Here is a 19,340-nt window from a genome sequence, read left to right as displayed (position 1 = left end):
TTGCCTAGATCTCCATTGACTATAAAGGGATGTTCAATACCTACTGCACACAAAGAACTGTACATGAACATATATAAATTCAGCTGTCTTAATGTGGCTTTGACTCTTGGGTCAGGCAAAAAGCTTCCCATCCCTCAGGTGGTTTTGGTGCAAATACCCAAATTTAAGTTAGTCACATGAGGTCTCCTTTGTAGTCAGCAGAAAGTTTCAGGCACTGCAAGAGGTGATTAATCTCAACTATTTTAGAATTGTCTTTAGAATGAGATTAATTGCACTCCAGAAAGTTCCATTTCCTGTTTTTCTTCAGCATCTATAAAAGAATTCCAGACAACTTCCTCAGATAATGTGCTAGATGGATGGATCCCATTGTGACCGTGGAGAGACTGACGCTCAAGTCCTGAGAAAAAGCAGGGAAATGCAGTTCATTGGAGTAATTTAACACTGAAGAAAGCAGCATATTTGACAGTGTACTATGTGATAACACCATAGTCTTGAGAGCAGGAACTGTGATAAGCCTATCTCTGTCAGATCCCACCTCTGCACCCAGGATCCAGCTAGATAAAGGAGCAACATCTGCAACAATGGCTGAGACAAAATCAGGAGAAATATCGAAAAATCAGCAGCAAAATAACTACCAATATCTTCTGTGTTTTACACAAGTAAAAAGTTTGGTAATGAATGTTCAGTGGGCACTTCCTCCTGGATTTGTACCACAAAAAATGTACTCTTTTGCTAATATGCCGAGATATGGAGGTGAGGTGTTTGAATCTCCAAGAGAGTTAGATCAGCACAAGGAATATTGAACAGAAGAGGCAAAAGCAATGGTAAAGTCCCATGAACAGGAAGTGGGAAAAATATAGAATATAAAATGTGTTACTGGACACACACAGAGTGAAACCTGTATTACTTCAGTGGGTTAGGACTTATTGGGCCTTTAAGTGAAATATCTTATTCCATAGATAATGGTTTTATACTAAGAGTGTCAATTTACATCAGATATAAGGAAGATTTTTTTTACAATATGGGTGATAAAACACTGGCACAGGTTTCCCAGAGAGGCGGTGGATGCCCCATCCCTGGAAACATTCAAGGTCAGGCTGGATGGGGCTCTGAGGAACCAACTTGAATGAAAGGTGTCCCTGCCCACGGCAGGGGGGTTGGACTAGAGGGCCTTTAAAGGTCCCTTCCAACCCAAATTCTTCTAAGATTCTATCCCAAAACAATCACTTTTTACAAAGACTCAGGAGGACATCTTCAAATTGGTAAAATCTCACATATAAGTGAGATTCTATTCTATTCTATTCTATTCTATTCTATTCTATTCTATTCTATTCTATTCTATTCTATTTGCCTAAAGATGCTCAGCCCTACTCTCTGTCCATGAGGCCAGCTGGCATGCCCAGTGTCCGTATCATTGACCTCACTTGCCTCCAAACAGGGAGCCCCACGCAGACTCCTACTGGGAGTGATCCCAGGTTGGTGGCAACACTTGATCTGTGTGCAGTCATTGAGAACCAAACCATGGCACTGGCCACCCAGCACTGTTGTGTTATCAGTCAGTATGTGTCACTGCTTGGGAACACCCCTGGTACGGGTGTGCCAATTATTCCAGACATAGTTAATGACTACTCTAGGCATGCGGAAAGCTGCTGTCATAGCTGCAGAGCAAGGCTGGTCCTGAGCTGTGGCCCTGTGCAGTTGGTGCCACAGTACTGATGGTGTCTGAGGTCTGATCAGGGAGCCTCAGCCAGCTGTGTACTTTGAAATTCTTCCAGCACATCTCACAAGAGCAGCAGTGTTAGCAAAGGTAGAAGAGCAAATTCCAGTTCGTGTAATTACCTTCCTAAATTAATTCCCCTGCAATTTCAATCAGCTGCTCTTGACATTCCCTCCTCAGGGTGTAATCCCTCCTCATAAATCCTCTGAGCCCTGCATGGAGAGGCATGAGGGGAGCAAAGATAAGCAGAGCTGATGCTGCACTGCTGAGAGATGGTGGGCAGCTCCCCACTGGGTGCTTTGGGGATTTCACTATCAGCCCCTCAACAGCTGTACTTGCTTCTCCTATATCCCCAGTGAAAATAGAAAATTTTAGACTCTGAATTTATAGTCAGTGGGGAATTCTCCATAAAGAGTCTTCTGGTACAGGATTGACATCTCTGTCGTTCACCTAAAGTTAGATGTAACCCAAATCTAATGGCTCCTGTAAAGTACTAGGACCTGGATGGATTGGGACATTTAAGCTTTAGCATTGCTTTAGCTCTACTCTAGTGGTGGATGGCACTAGGAATAATTAATTATTTTGTGGTTTGAGATACACACCATGTCAAAAGCATGACATATCTGAGATAGGAAGATAATAGTTAAATGCACATCACAGAGCTAAATTAATAAACACAGCCCAAAACTCAGGTTTGAACAAAAAGAAATGAGGAAACATTTGCAGTTTTGACACAGGTGTAACGTCTCATAAAACCTTTGTTTTAGTATTAATTCAGATGACCAGGAGAAACTAGATGACATTAAAAAACTGGTCTCAGAGATATAAATAAAGCCCTAACAAATGATATTGTATTGACCAGGGAGGAAATTGTTATTTAGTGAAATGCTGACTGGAGTTTCTTATTTCTGACCTTATTAAATGCCCCCTTAATGATTCAGAAAAAGAACTCATTGAATGTTAGCAAAAAATTATAAGGTACTAATCTAGAAGGTGATCAAAACACTACTAAGGACAGAAGAAAATAAATCTACAAAGCACCTGAGATTAAAAAACAGCACTAGAGAGTCATCATGACAATCATAAACTAGCACAGGTGGGCAAAGGAATGGAAAACACATCCATAGAGCTCCCAGCCACAGCTCTGAAAACAGAGGGGACAAACAAGATGTGACTATCCATAAAATGGAATAAAATGTGTAAAGTCAGAAGTAAAAGACAACAGCCAATCCAGAGAGAATGACAATTCCTCCACTGCTGCTGCTAGTGTGCAATGGACCTGCACTGCTCCACCACCATTTACCAGCAACTGAGAAAAAGTGGAAAAGACTTCAGCACTTAAAATAAGGGAGTGAGAGCATATGCCACCTCAAGAGACATTGGATTGCTTCTCAAGTCAGGGTCTCAGCATCTCTCCAAACTGAGATTTAGCAGTGTTAGAGGTATTAAACCTGCACTTCAGCATCATCTGCACCACTAAGGAGAACAAGGTGTTATCGTGCTACAACCAGAGGTGGCTATTAAGCTGTGGAAGGGATGAAGGAAGACCTGTGATGGATCCTGTGAAGAACTGGCCCTTTAGAAGGATCTCACCAGGCCTGAACAGAACAGCAAGCTGGTTGTGGTGAGGAAGACGATGATATCCAGTGCTATTTTCCACCAAATCTCAGCCACACTCTTCTGCTTTGGATTACCTCCATGTCACCTTGGATAGGTTCCTCCTGACATCAGTGGGACCTCCCACTTCTTCCAAGTTAAACATTTGTTTAAGTAGTTTGCTCATTTAAGGTGGGGGAAGGCAATTTACAGATTTCCAGCCAGGAAGTTCTCTCAAAGTGCCTTTTTCCAAAGTAGGTTACCATGAAGCTAAATATCCCAGGGCGTGTCCCTCTCTCCATTGAAAATGCTGTTTCCCAGCTACCATCCTGAGAGGGAAGGCAGCATACACTTAACAGCTCTTGTGGACCACATTCCTTGCAAAGCTATTAATATTTAAGTTATCCCATTTAATACAGTATCTGCCAGAAGCAATAGCAGATGCAATGTCTCCATGGCTCCATTCCTTCTGTAAAGTTCCACACACAAGAACAGAGTATGGCATTATTAAATACAAGAGAAGGAATACAGCATTATTAAATACAAGAATAAACATTGTAATTTATTTATACCATGCAAGGCTGATCATGGTAGTACTCAGCCACTCAGTTACCTGGCAATGTCTAGGGTCACCAATCTATTAAGTTTTTAAACAGATATAAATGATCTTAACACTCACTTGACTGATTTTGATTAGAAAGTTTCTTACAGCTGTTAAATTAGACCCAAATTACTCCAGTTCAGGCCCTGTCCTTGAATATTACACATGCATTTCAATGCTACAAAGGACTTTTTGATGACCAAGAGATACAGAATTGTGTTCAACATACATGCAAAGGTTTGTATGTTGGGTAACTTTGTAAGTAAAGAGGATTTAATCAAGTGATATTTGAAGACAGAGTCCTAAAAAAAGAACAGAAATATGTTATGTGAGTAGCTTCTGAGGTGACCTTTGGGAGAAGCAGGAACTGCTGGGGCACATTGATGTTCACTTGCACACATACAGCTGATGTTATACATATGGGGTCTTTTTTCTAATCCATATGTTAATATGCATAGTCTTTAGTTATTAATTTTTTCCATTTTTTTTTGAGTGTTTCTACATTTTACAGCAAAATGAGCAAAATGGGAGTGGGTTAGGGTTAGGGTTTCCCTCATCATTTCCCTCATGTCCCTCTCAGATTAAAACAAAGAAGTAAAACCCAGGTGCCCTCTCCAGTCAGGAAGTGTTCCAGAGATGCCCAGACCCTGCTGTGCCCCAGCATGTCTAATGTTTGCTGTGATGAACAGAGGCACATGAAGAAACTGAGATGGTTTTTATGAACAGAGTGGTACTTCCAACCATAATCCAGGCTGCAGATACTGAAGTAAGTCTAGTCCTAGGCTTTACTGCTGACAGTGTCTCCAGAACTGCTGGGGTGGCAATGAGATTGCGCTGCTCCACACACCAAGTTTCTCACAAGTGAAGAAAAACCCGACTTGACGGAGGGGCTTTCCCGTATCATGGCTCATCAAATTGATGAAATTTGGGACTGTTCAGTTTTACACCCATTACACCATGATGTCTTTTTGAGGGGCTTATTCCTGGGCTGAGCTGACAACACTGAAACACCAGCCGCTAAGTGTTTGCTGACACTGGCAGTGCTGCTGCTTGCCCTCCCTCGTGCATCACTGACCATGGCGGATCTCGATGCCCATCTGGATGAGGCTGCATGGCGTGGTCTGAGACAGGGATTGGACTTCCAGAAGGGTGGTCAGGGACCCAGGGGGACATTGAGGCACACACCTGTGCAACATGGAACTCTGTGCCTGCAGCTCCTGTGAGCCCATTGACCAGGCATGAGCAGCACCAAATCTCTACAAGTTACCAGCATAGTCATGGCAACGTGGAGTACACAGGCAAACCAGCTCAACCTATGGGTACCACTATGGAGCAGGTCTTGCTGTTGGCACCCATGCCCTAGCACACAGATAAGAAGCTGTAGATAAAAATATACCTATTCTCAGCAAAAGTCTGTAATTTGAGAGGCAGTTTGGATGCTTAAACAAGAGTTGTGCACCTGCAAGCTGCTGAAGTAACTTCAAAGCTATGGCTGGGGATCACAAGCCACTCATGTTACCCAGACAGTGGCTTTCCAGGCTCTGCTGCCCCTTTTCATTCCTCCCAGCAAACCTCCAGTGGCCACAGCCATGCTGGCTGATCCCAGTGGCTGAGGTGCAGTCACATCTCCCTAAACGGCATACAAACCCAGGGCGGCTCCACAAGCCTCAACGGAGCTGCAACAGCAGAGGTGTGTGGTAAGGTCTCCAATGACTAAGACTTCATTATTTTTTACAAAGTATACTGCAGAATATTTATCCATGCATTATGATGAATTAGCATAAATAATTAAAACAGAACTCATATTGGCAAACACATAAGCAAAGGGCACTCGCTAATGGACCAGGCTCACTTTGCAGCTCCAGATACTCACTTAGATACAAGTCTATGCCAAACAGGCCAAGGAAGGATTCATATTTGTCCTTTTTACCCTAGACCTGTACCCATCTCACCCCAGAAGTCTCACACAGGCTACAGGGGGTGAGCACATCTTACAGATCATCTTGTGAAGGGCAAAGAAGAAAATAATGGAAAGCCATCAGACCTTCAACCTGTTCCCCAAGTCCCATGACACTCCTTTCTGCAAACAACACACCTACGATCAGTCATACAAGAGCTGCTTGCTGGTGCTTCCCAGAAATGCTGATGATTTGATGGATCACATGACTCTGCCTCCTCTTTTTATTCCAGGTATTAAGCAGTACTGAAAGAACATTACATGGCAAATAGAGAGGGGTTCTCTAATGTTCCCCATGGTTTCCCCCTCTCATCAGCTGATACACCTCTTCAGCAGAATGTAGCTGATATCGTACACTTTCCCCAAAAGAAAAATCTAATCCCAAACCTTTTCCTCGTCTTATTTTCCCCGAAAGTAAAGACTGCAGCTGTCTCACAAGATGGTATGAAAATGAGAATATATCCTAGAAACCTCTCCTTCAGCCTCTATTTTCTTCAAGTCAGGTTGAAAATTTTCCACAAATTGCAATTCCAAACTTGATCACTATTAATACCATCTTTCTGGACTCTGTCCATTACCTGTAAAATTTCATGCTTCCAATTAAAAACAAACTGTAAAAATCAAAATCTTACTTGTTTTCAATTCTTCATTCTATTCATTAATTCTTCAGAGCATAATTAGGATGGTTTGTGGAGGCAGACAGGTCTCGAGCCTGTCTCCCTGGCCAAAGTACACAACCCATGAGGCACAACTGCAGGGGTTTCCTACAATATAGTTTGCTGCCTAACACAAAGGGAAATACAGTACACGATGGGAACATCAGTTATACCTACAGCGACATGAGCTCAAGAGCAGGGATAGATTGTAGCCTGACCTGCAAACCCCAGGAGACATTTCCAAATGAAATATCTCAAAGGTTAAAAGAGAATTATTTTATTTTATTCTGTTTTATTGAAAATGGTCAGTAGGAGATAAGCCTCACAGAGGTGAAAGTCTTCTTGGGAGAAGAAAATTTCTCTTACAAACTAAGAAGGCACTAAGACACTGCCATATTGACAAGAAGTCCATCAAGCTTGGTGTCCTAGCAAAGGGAACTTCATGGGTGACACACAAATATCCAGTCTAGTGGAGCTGCCAGAGAATAAATGTTTTCAGACAGCAAGGGAAACAGAGTCAGCTTCTTTAGGGACCAAATCCCTAAGGATAGGCTTGGACAAACTCAATTGTGCAGAACAAGGAAGAAGGAAGAATCACAAGGAAAATATCTCATGCCACTTTCCATAAATCACTGCCAGTGAAAGCTGAACACTAAAGTTGCCATCAGGAACTTTTCCCTTTTTCCCCTGCATCTTTGTCCCTAGGGCTTGGTAAGGCATGACCACATTTATCATTCTCTTGGAATTATTTCAATAAACTGAATCATTTCAATAGATCTAACACCACCTAAACTAAAGTGAGAGTTTACAACAGGCACTGCTCAAATCTTATTTATGTGCACGTTACAGCAGTGAAATACACAGAGGATCATGACCCCTTTGCAGCCATATGTGCATCGCTGTATGATTTAATGAGATCCCATCTGTACCATACCACCCTTCTAAAAGTTCTGGCATACAAAGCTTTTCAAAGACAAAGCCCTTTCCTGAGCCCCACACGACATCCTTGGCATCTTCTGAAAGTTGCAATCTTTTTCCATCAGCAGCTTCCTGCTTCCCAAACCCTGGTATACACAGATCACTGGAGTTCTTTGCATCATCTCTTCATTAAACACTTCTGAATGCTTGGATCTATAAGGAAAGCATCACATCTATCCATCCTGCAATCCTTTTTGGCCCTCAGCTGTTTATCCTCTGGTTATTTGTATATGAGAGCAACTGTCTTACTGGTAATTTTGAGTGCATGGCATTTATTGTAAAGCTACTCAGAAGATACGACAAAGTGTAACATGCCACTAAGATAAGATAAATGGGATTTCTGTTGAAAACAGGACCAAATCTGTTGATTTTATGGAAAGACTGGCATTCTCTTGCCTTCCCACAGAAGAGTGTAAACTGTTCTAGAGTGAGAAGAAGCACTGGGGGACTGCCGGGATGGCACTACACATTAACACAGAAGCACCCACAATATGAGAGAGACTCCCTTAAAGAAGGAAAAAAGATTAAAAGACAATTCATTTGAAAGCAAGAAGAAGACTTTGGATATAAACTTAGATGTTGCTTCCCACAACACTGCTCCTGCTCTCAAGCAGGTCTTCTTTGTCCAGTGGCAGGAACAAGCTCCGAAACCTGTCAGCAAGATCTCAGCATGCTCTTTCATCACTCTCAGCACATTCCCTTTGTAGGGCTTGATCCTACAGTGAGGTAAGACCCCACAAATTCAGCTGAGTTCATAAGGAGCTGAGGCTAAGCAGAAACACAGTGGAGCCAACTTGAACTGCTGAGCCCCTCTGGGTGACCTGGGAAGACACAGGGTGCTTGTGCTTGGCTGACAGATTTGTGAAATTTACTTCCTTTAAGGATAAGGACTTCTAAAAGTGTTTTGTTTCATTTTCATTAACATGGAACTTGGCATTGATGGTTTTAACAAGACTGTTATTGACTTCTGTGAGAGCAGGTCAGACTCTCATTTCAGTTTTGCAGGACGGAGAAGTCACCAAAGAGAAGCTGACCACACAGTGTCAGGTGTGGAAGGATTGAATCTTCCAAAGATCCTGATTTTTTTCCCACTCTAGAAGTCATACTGCATAAGGATCTTAAGGTCAACCACATATGTAGAGAGCTATCTAAAATAAATGTAACTTGGAAATTCTTATACCACTGCAAATAAATGTGAATCTCTCAGCTCACCTGAGCCTCTCCAGACACATCCACTATCCTATTGCTTATAGCCAGACATAAGCCTGGGCACAGATTCGACTCAGCTGCCACAGAGGGATAACAACTGCTCACAGTTCTCTGCCATGTGCCAAAGCCTCACTAATGCAGTGTGTGTGAGGGTTGACCAAGGCAGGATGAAAGGGGTGCCCCTCTGTCCAGACATGGCTCATCTCTAGCAAGAAGCAGCATTATGCAATGCTGAGCACGACTGAACAGCAAGCTCCGGACCAAAGAGCCTTCCCAGCATAACACACTCCAAGTGCTGTCACTCCCTGCCTGCTAGCATGAGTTTTCCTGGGGCAAAAAGGAGTAAAAGAACTGAGAAAATGTCACTGCATCCAGTATTCACATTTTCATAGAAATTAAGCTGGAAAACAGGACCTGTGTCCCAAGATGTATTTTACAAATAAACACTGAAAAGAGGGGAGCAGCAATGAGTGAGTGGTACACAGCAGCACTCCAGTCGTGAACATGTCTTTTTAATTTTTGCCCAGGGCTAAATTCTTGCCAACATCAATAAAAATTTCCCTAAAGGTAAAATCACAGCCCTGCACTCAAGGTGTTTATTTGCAGGTACAAATATTATGCCAATGACTGGGACTTCCCAACATGCAGCTCCCGGCTACAGCCCATGCAGCCCAGAGAGCCTTTTTTGTCTTTACCAAGTAAACCAATTTCAGAAATCACTGCTTAAATCCTCTGTCACATAGAGCTCTGCACACTTTATAGTATCAAAGAAAAACAGTACCACCATGATCACTAATAATCCCTTGAGTTTTCAAACACCTTCACAACACTAAAAACTACATTTATTTTAATAGAACTCTGCCAACTCCATTCTATGCTGTACACAGAATTATTTTTTCTCATGAAAACTTAAAAGAACAGAATTTTTAGGAAAGCAAACCAATCGTCATTCGCTTCACTTGTCACCTTTGGGCCACAGGAAAGAGTGTTTCCCCTCAGTTCACTTGTGGTCAGTGTAACTTTCTGCTTGACAGCGCTGAAACGCTCAGGTTTCATGCACTGCGGGGTGATGCCTATCGGACCAAAACCCGATGGTTTTCATTTGACACTTTCAACTATTGCAGGAGTCGGTTCGCTCGGGGTTTATAACTGCGAGTTGAACCGCACGCCGTGCTCTAGGCTGAGTTGAACTGGCCGAGTTCCCCTAAAGCACTTCGAGGCTTAAAACCGCTCAGAGCTCGGTCTTTCTGGCATCCCTTTTCCAGCGTCTCAGAGAGGCTCGGGAATGCCACTCCAAGGCAACGTGGGGGTATGGACAACACAGAGACACAGACTTAAAAGCAGATGCTCTTTTTGGAAAACCCGACGACAGAAAAGAAAGAAAGCCGCTCAACAGTACAGCGCGTATCAGACCCTTGATCCCATACACACCGGGCGCTGGACCGAGCCCCCGGAGCGCCTTACGCTCAGAATGATAAAGCAAAAGGGTGGCCCCTGGCTCATTCCCCCGCGCTCATCCGCCCGGGGCAGCCCCCGGCAGCTCCCCCTCGCTCCAGAAGCGCCCCCAGGAGCCCGCTCCGCTCTCCGCGTACTCACACGAAGGCGTGATAGAGCAGCGCCCAGCCGCGGGGTCGTTCCAGGGCGTCGTAGATCAAAGTTTGGATGCGGCGGTACCTGGCGTGGTTCCGCTTCACCGGGCGGCTCAAGGGGGTCTTCGCCAGCAGCCCCAGTCCCGGAGGGGTCCGCTTGCCGCCCTCCTCCTTCCCGCCGCCCTCCAGCAGCAGAGTCCCGTCGCGGTCGCCGCCGGTGCCCAGGGCCAGCGAGCCCTGCTCGGGGTCGCCGCCTCTCGCCGCTCGCCGCCCCGCCGCCGCCCCGCCGGCCGCGCTACCGCCCGCGGCGCCGCGCCGCGCCTTCAGCCCCATGGTCGCCGGCGGGCCCCGGAGGCGAGCTGCGGATCGGCGGCGGCAGCCCCAGGAGCCCCAGGGCCATGATCCGAGCTCCCCGCCCCTCCCCCCAGAATGACTTCTCTATGTAATTATATATATATATTCATCTATGTATGTATGTATATATATATATATATATACATATATATATATGTGGAGAAAGGGGGGGGGAAAGAAGCGGTCGGCTGGGAGAGGCGGTCACATTCCCGTCAGGTCATTCCCGCCAGCGGGCAGCGGACAGGCAGGAGCGCGGCGCGCACCTGGGGCCGGCACGAGGGAGGGGAATCATCGCGGAGTTTATTTACCAGCCCGATGCCCGAGCCCCTTCCTCCCCCCCACCCCACCCCCACCCCACCCCGCCGCCTTCTCTTCCTCCTCCTCCTCCTCCTTCCAGCTCCTGCCTCCCCCAGCCCTCACGTTAGGGAGTGGCCCATTGTATGCAGCCAGCAAATAGCTGGGCGCCCGCCCCCCGCTCCCCCAGCCCCGGCTGTCGAGTCATCCACTGTGCGGGGGGCACCCCTACCGGCCCCCCGCCACGGGACTGCGCCCCTACCCCCCCCCCCCCCCCACCCCGAACCCGACTGCCAGCCCCCGGCAGCCGCCGCTGGGGCCACCGGCGCCGAGCGGGGAGATCCCGGCAGTCGACGGAAGGGGAGACCCCGCTCGACACCCGGGGATCCCCCTGCAGCATCACAGCCCCCCTCCCGCGTTGCGGCTGGAAGGGAGGGGAGGGCATCCCCGGCCCCCGGCGGGGGGCTGCTTCCACCGCCGAAGCAGGAAGGAGCGGAGGATGAAGGATGAAGGATGCCGGGAGAGGCGGCGGGTGGGCGGCTGCAGGCGGTGCTGCCTCTGCGGCTCGTTCCGAGCCGAGCCGGAGCCTCCGCCCGCGGAGCGGGGGTTCGGGGACACCAGAGCCGGGCAGCCCCCAGCCCAGCCTGGAAGCCCCTTTTTTAGCAGGTCTCTCGCGGGAGATGCTGCTTCTGTCCTCTCCCGCGTGGCTCCTGGAGGGAGCAGCGCCGGTCCCGAGCCCAGCTGTAGACCCGAGGGGTCCACCCCGACCCGTGGGACCCAAGAACTCCCCTCGCTCCGCTTTGCAATGTGTACCCGCACCCTGGTCCAGCCTTCCGACCTAAGACCTGCTGGAATGTGATTGCCAGCCCTGTATCCTTTTCCTTTCAGTTTCTTGGTTGCAAGGACGACGGGGAGCGGCAAGCTTTTGTGTGCCCAATACTCTTGGTGCCCTGGGATTTTTGCCACAACGCACTAGAAACATCTCTACCAAGACCTGCACTTTAGTAAAAACCTGCCTGCAGGGCAATACGTTTGCCTATCTACACCTTAGGAGGATACAAAGGGTCGAAAAATAATATAAAATGCAATAAAAATAAATAAATTATTAAATAAACAATAAAATAATAAGATACAAACCCTTACAAATTGCTGGTTGTTTTCATGGGAGGTTCTCCTCCTCCAGATGGGGGAGTTTTCCTGGTATCTCCTGAAGAGATGCCAAGACACCCAAGAGCCCTTCCAGGCTCATAAGAGAAGCAGATTTGCCACCTACTCTAGCTGCTCCTGTTCCATTCCTGAGGGATTTATGATCTATGCAGTCCTCTTCCTGCTTTACACAACACGAAGGACAACAGATGGAAAGGGAGCTCCTGGAGGTGATTTCTGGACCCACCACAGGCCATACTACTTCAGACCTGACTGTCCCAGGTCACTCAAAAATGACATTCTTGTCATTGCCGTGCAGATAGAAGAAGGGCTGTTTTCCCTCACATAATTTCACCCTCTGAGGTGATTCTCTTGACCAGATTCTGTGCCAAAGAACAAAAAACTCCTCTGCCTTCAGCTCTGCAAGCTCCAGCATTAATTGTCTCAGTCACCATTTGATTTTGAGCCTTTGCAAACCTGTGGCATTTGTTTACAAGCAGCTGAGAGTAGACAGCACCATATCTCACACACACCTCCAGTGTCTGCAGCCAGTGTCAGGATAGCTGAGATCTCCATGACACTATCGGTGAGAAGGGGCTGGCCCGAGCGCGGCACAGGGACCGCATGCGTTCTGCTGCCTGCTCAGCTCACATCTATCAGCATCATTTGAATGTCATTTATAGCTGTATTCCCAAGGAGGACTGTGGGAGGCTAGGAAGTTTTGATAACTAGGCCATTTATCTCTCTCCAGCTCCTGTTCTACCTCAGTACAATAGTGATTACACTTCCCAATACCACAGGGGAGCTATAAGCATCAGTGAGGATGGATGGGGCACTGGGAATGGAGAACTTCCTTTAGAAAACACCCTATCCCTTAACCTTCATCCCACTGTTACATTAGGAAGAGGTGGAAGGAGAAGGGGAAGGAAGGAAAATTTATAGCTAGCCAATTCATCACAGCTTTGAACCACAACAGTAAATGTTCAAACTGAAATGGGAATGGTAAATAATTTTCATAGGCGGAGATAGTAAATTTTTTTCACTTGCAAAGGGTTGTACCAATGTCAGATAGCAACAAGTGATTGATAGGCAAGCACACCAGCTTGTTTGCCTTTTATAGCCCTTGTGCCAGGGACACAACACTTTTCAATATCAATTACAAGTTGGGTGTTTTCAATTGCAGGCTTCTGGGACATTTTCAAGCCTCAAATTATACCTGTACAAACCACCATTTGAGACCCAACAGGAAAGAGTTTCCGTCTTCTCTCTAAAATTAAACTCCCATAATTCAGTGTCAGGAATCCTTCTCCTCCATACTCCATCTGGGTTAACAGTTGCATAGATGTAGCTGTGGAGAAGCAGTGTAATGCAAGGGGAGTTAGCTAAATTCTTCTAAATCAGTCCAAAGACACACAGCAGTTTCAAGGAGATCTGAATCAGACTCCGATAATGGTGCTACAGTACCTGGTTGGCAGCACTACTGCTTGGGACCTATTGCACACCTTCTGGCAAAGCTGCCGCTGATATTGAAGGGAGTTTGGCCAGATTGATGGCTCCAGGCTGTGATTTGGCTTAATGAGCAATTACACTCCATTACTATTATTTATGATGTGTTGCTGGCAGCACCCATTGTGCACAAGTTTGATATCCACCTCCTTGGCTGATACTGGAGATGTCTGTAATCAACAGCAAGTGCTTCTGCTGAGCTGGAGCTTGCAGCCAGGAGGCTGTACCAGGAGCATGCAGAGGCACTGCTGATAAGCATCTCCCAGTAGGTTGTGCTGGCCCTCATCAAACAGAAAACTGGTTCAGTTGAAGAGTTTATAGTCTAAAGTCAGAGAAAAACAGGAAGGGATTATATCTGTTGCTCAAAATAATATGCCTTTATCTAGGCTTTTTCATAGATCATCTGGATTTTTGAGAGCAAAGCTCGGAAGTGCTTGGTAAACCTCACACAAACATACAGAGTGTGTTCTAGTAGAGCCACATGAACATTCAGCTGGAGCATCTAGATTATGTTTACAAGAAGGAAAAGTGCAAATAGAAAATCATTAACTTTGCAAAAAAGCTCAGGAGAAAATTGGACAAACAGCTGCTCATGAGCTTCAGTATGACAGGAACAGAGATTCAGTACTTGAAAAAAATGGTCAGGGGCTCTCTAGGAACTGGGAACAGGAAGCAACACTGTCAACAGTGTGAGTGAAACTCATTAAAATGTCATGTCCTACTTTTGTAGGGCATGCTTTGAGAAAGGTGCTCAAGAGCAGAACCACAGGGATCGTTTCCTGGGTTGAAAGACTTGAGGCTTGAGGACCTCTTGACCCAGGTGTCTTATGTATAGGAAGACCCAGCACATGGAGAGTGAAGCTATATAACCGTAGAAGTAGGTGGGATCTCATTTTTGATGTAAGAACTGATGCTAAATTTTGTTGTCCCTCTCTTTCTATCCTTCTTCTGGCTCCTCTATCTTATCAAGAAAAACGTTTGCAATACTTCAAGGCTATTAATTTCTCAGTTAGTGTGAATTTACCACTAATACCAACCTCAACTCAATCCTTGGTATAAACTCCATCAAGCACCGTCATGCTCTTTCCTCTGGAGCTCCAAAGGCGCAAAGAAGGACTCCATCCACACACAAAACTACCTCAAGGTCATTTTCAATTGTTTTGTTAAAACTCACCACTTGGATGCCCACAAAATCTCCCAGTGTGACTGAGCATGCTCTGGAAGCCCCTACTGCTGAATGCCTGATGAGACAGTGCAAGTAGAGTCCAGCACTGATACCCCAGCTACTTCAGGCAGCAGGAGCAGTCCAGCTTTAAAAGAGACCTGAGGTGCCACGGGGGCTGATTTAGGAGGTTGCTCACCCAGACACAGATCACACTGCCACAGCTGTGTTCTTCAAATACATAACCTAAATCTTGTACTGTGACTTCTGTGTTCAGGAGCATAGGTATGCTCACACATTTCCTCTCCCCTCTTTGTAGACCCATGTCCTCCTTCTTCCTTATAGCTGCATGTCAGACTCTTTCTTTCAGGGTTTGTTTCTCAGGGATTTGTATGGAAGGCATCTAAGCTGTGGCTTAAGCTAACACAAAGGGAAGCCCAGCAAGTCAGAACAACTAGCTGGAACAAGGCAGAACAGCCTAGTTAAGCATGGAGCACTCTCAGACTTGGTCTTAAGTCAGAGTTGAAGTTTTGATCTTTATTTTTAAAAGCTATGGACTAATTTAACTCAAAGTTATGGTCTTTGATCTGCAGGTGGTCAAACTGGTAAACATATCACCTTCTGGCTTTCAGGTCATTGCATAAACTGCATCAAAATAGGTCAGGCAGAAGGGCACACAAGAGTCCTGTTGGGGAAACTGAAACCAGTGTCTTCTCCTTAAGGCTGCTGATGGAAGAGTGGTGGAGATGTCCATGAAATCTCAAAGCTGTGCAAAAAAATAGGTTAGCTATGACAGGCAGCTCTTCCTTCCCCAGACTGCCCAACCCTAACCTGTTGTCTCAAGATGTTTTCTCTGCAGTGACAAGGTCTGGCTGGAAGCCAGAGTCTATATTAGCTCATGTTCAGGGCCAGAATAACTGTGGGGCCAGTGCTGATGGTTCCAAAGTGAGCAAAATTCATTAAAAGAAAAAAATAAAAAAGAATTAAAAAACCCCACCAGAAACAAACAAACAAAAAAATCCCCCCACCAAAAAAACAAACAACCTCCCCCAAAATCACCAAAACAAACAAACAAACAAACAAAAAAGCAAAAACTCCAGCCACCAAGTGCTCATTTGAGGGAAATAATTGCCAGGACAGATCCTCTTGCCCAAGAGCTAGCAGGGCAAGTGTCCCCTGGTTTGCATCTGCAGTGGCTTTGGCCTAGCAGACAATATTACAGCCTGCCAGTGGTGGGAATGAGACCATAGAAATTCCCCATGCAAACTCTGTTCTCCGTAAGCATCGAGTCCCCTGCTCCACCGAGCAGAAGAGGTGGCCATCTGTGCCATCGATAGGAATGGGAGACCAGCTGCCACCTGCCATGGGCCTTCTAACTTCATGGAAAACACAAACTGGAAAATAAATCCCCACCACTACAAATTACTGCATGGGCAAAAGAAAATCAATACACTGTAACTTCACACCATCTCAATGCCACTAAAAGATCAATGGAAACCAATCAAAGGAGCATTCATAATTCACTCATGCTCACCTTTCCAAATCCACATCACAGTCAGAAAGCTTGTGTGCATCCATAATCTTGTCCCATCATCTTGCACAGTCCCTATCTTTGAGACAGGAGGAGGGGTTTCATACAGCAAGGTTCATGTATTGTATCAGTACCTTCAAACCCTGGGCTTCAAACTCCCCTGATCTCTGACCATCCCAGTCACTGATTTTCTTGAAAAAAACATTCATCCTGAACTTTTTTTTTATTTCTTAACCCACTGAGCTTAACCCTTTCAGATGGTTGGATCTGCCTTATCATGACTCATTTTCAGGCATGACCCTTTAGCACACAAGGCAAGGCAGCACTAAAACATTAAAAGTCAAAGAGCTGCCTGAAAAAGTTCTTCATGGAAGAAAAGCAAGCAAATGAAGATGGGTCTTCATGGGTTTTTCACTTCCTTTCCTCTAGTCACATGTTTTACAAGTTTTTCTGAGTCTCTTGGAATTTCTCACTTCCCCTCCTGACTATAAGTGAATGAAAGTAAGGTGTGGGAACAGCACATGATCAACCCAAGATACTGACATTTGAACTCATCACCACAGATGGCAATTCTGAGGAATATGTATGTGAATCATTACTGACTGAAACGATTTCTCCATTTCATTTCAGAAAATTTTTAAGGTCCCATATTGTGTCCAATGCAATATAGTCTATCCCTGTCAAGGTGACTCTGTCAATTTTTCCTGAACATCAGAATAATCAATTGGAATGTCAGTAGTGGAAATCTGATTGTGCTATTAATTCAACATCAAAGTTAGGATGGAGTTACTAGGAGGTGCAGCCTGTGACTGCTTCTACAAAAGGCTCCTGTCAAATTCCCTCTTTGCCTTCAGACCTGAAGAAGTCATGCTTGCAGCAATGTGTCTTGCAGGGAATTCACCCACTGGCTTCCTTTATGCTTCCTGTTTTTATACAGGGCAGCATCCTGGTTTAGCAGACCAGTACCTTTTCGGGGTATTTTCTAGAAATATTTATCCAGCTCTTCTAATTTTATGCAGTGTAGGAATGGCCATGTGCCACAATTTGAAGTAGAAAAGAGGGAGGAATGGTGGCTACCTATGGCAGAAACCTTTGAATTTCAGTTTATAATTGCTATAAACTGGTCCACTGAAAACTCCTCAGTCAAGCCCCTTCTAGTGAAGCAGGAGAGAAGACGCCTTTGCTTTGGATGTCTTGGGTGCCAGAATTGTGTTCCTCCATTACATGGACTCCATCACTGAAGGTAAAATATGAGGATGATTGTAAAACTGGCACAGCTTCATGGTCCTCTGGGTAGGACCATAACTGATTGTATAAAGCACCACACAAACTGAAATGGTAATTTTTTCTGTCAGTCCTCATGGCACAATCTGCTTTACAAGACTCAGTAGTCCTATTCCAGTAGAGTCCTAATAACTTCAGTTGGAGCTGTCTCTGATGGATAGGTCCTAGTCTTCAGATATTCATGGAATCACAGAATCAAAGACTGATTGAGGTTGGAAGGGATCTCTGGAAGTCATCTGGTCTAATCCCACTACTCCTACAGGACCACCTGGAGTCAGTTTCCCGGGACGGTGTTCATATGGCTTTTGACTATCTCCAAGGTTGGAGATGCTGAAATTAAATATTCCCTCATTTCTGCCTTCTGAACACCCAGCTACATAAAGGAGTGAAGCACCTGAGATATATTTTAATTCCAAGGAATTTAACCCAGAACTACACTATAATTCACAGCTATAAGCCCTTCACATGTGGAACTTAACTCTGGTTTGCACAGGTATCCCATCCCTATTTACATTCCGTTCCTGAGACGAGAACATCCTGTGGGCTGGCAATGACCCTATGGGCAAAGTTTCTATGCACTGTCTTTAGTAGCCACAAGATTTCACTCCAATCTTCCAAGGATGTCACTTATCACTTCCCCAAACAGAGGAAGAAATTGCCCTGTGTTAGGACAACTTCTGTCTTCACAAATGTAAAACCAAAAATCTATTTCCAGCCTCCTTTTCCTTGCCCACTCATCTCCAAGATGACACTTCCCTCTCCCATTGAAAGCAGTCTCCGACAAGCAGCTCCTCAAGGGCCTTCTGAACACTGCAGCTCTGAAGGACCAGCAGAAGCTTCCAAGTCCACCCCACGCATTTATTCCAATTTTCAGATGGCTCATCTGAGGGTGGACATTCTCCTGCACAGGCAGGCACAGCTCCCCAGCCCATGCTGTCTCTTCATGATGAAAGCAATAATGAGCTCCAAAGTGCCAGGAGCTCACAGAGTTTCTTCTACTTGGTTTTCAGCTGACCAGACTCACCCCAATACATATTCCCCTTGAATGATGCTCCCAAATTTATGACTTCTGTTGTTCTCAAATTCTGCCTTTCTGTTTTCATAATCACCTTCTGTGTGTTCAGAGGGAGAAAGGGAAAATCATTGATTGTATGTAACTGTACTTTATTGCACAAAGATAAATGTTGATCCCCCTGCATAGTACCAAAGTTGACTTCAGATAAAAAATTACAGTGTGGCTATAACCTTGTTGCAGCTCCCAAGTATCACATAATTTGTATAGCTTAGTGAGCAAGAGGTGCTCTAGGAATGTGACAAATTGAATGTTTATTCTCCTTTTCTGGAAAATAAATGTCCACAGCTCCCACCTTGAAGGATGTGGGAACCTGTACTATCAGAGCAACTGGTTTCTATTACCATTTTATTTCCTGTCCCTGCAAAGGGCTGGTTAGGAAATAGTCCATGAGAACATGGTTGCAAGGCTTTGCTTTGGAGTAACCCTCTCCCTATCCAGCAAGTGACCCTTGCAGGAATGCTGCAAATAGTCTGGAAGAATCCAAGGTACCTGAGCAGTAATATGGATGTGGTCCTTAAATCATATTATTGCTTAGCTTGATTTCATAATGGAAGATCCAAAGAAACTGTGAGCAGAGACAGTGTGTCTAGCAGACACAGAGGGAAAGAGTAGGATTTGCTCTCATCTGTTCAGGAGGAGAGTTGAATTGGAAATTAATATGTAGGTGTAGCACTTAAAACATCTT

At 45.4% G+C, this 19,340-nt stretch overlaps 1 protein-coding gene across 1 annotated transcript in view; it reads right to left on the bottom strand.

Moving 5' to 3' along the window:
- Positions 1-10,967, bottom strand: part of KCNQ3 (potassium voltage-gated channel subfamily Q member 3) — a 200,667-nt gene extending 189,700 nt beyond the window's left edge. Inside the window, exon 1 of the mRNA XM_071553824.1 lies at positions 10,311-10,967. Coding sequence (XP_071409925.1) covers positions 10,311-10,636 — 326 coding nt within the window. The 5' untranslated portion in view covers positions 10,637-10,967. The remainder of the gene's footprint in view (positions 1-10,310) is intronic.
- Positions 10,968-19,340: the final 8,373 nt, after the last annotated feature.

This window comes from Pithys albifrons, chromosome 4 (assembly GCF_047495875.1).
Source record: "Pithys albifrons albifrons isolate INPA30051 chromosome 4, PitAlb_v1, whole genome shotgun sequence".
Taxonomy (NCBI): Eukaryota; Metazoa; Chordata; class Aves; order Passeriformes; family Thamnophilidae; genus Pithys; species Pithys albifrons.
Note: the sequence above shows the minus strand (reverse complement) of the source record. Positions and strands in the feature narration are given on the sequence as shown.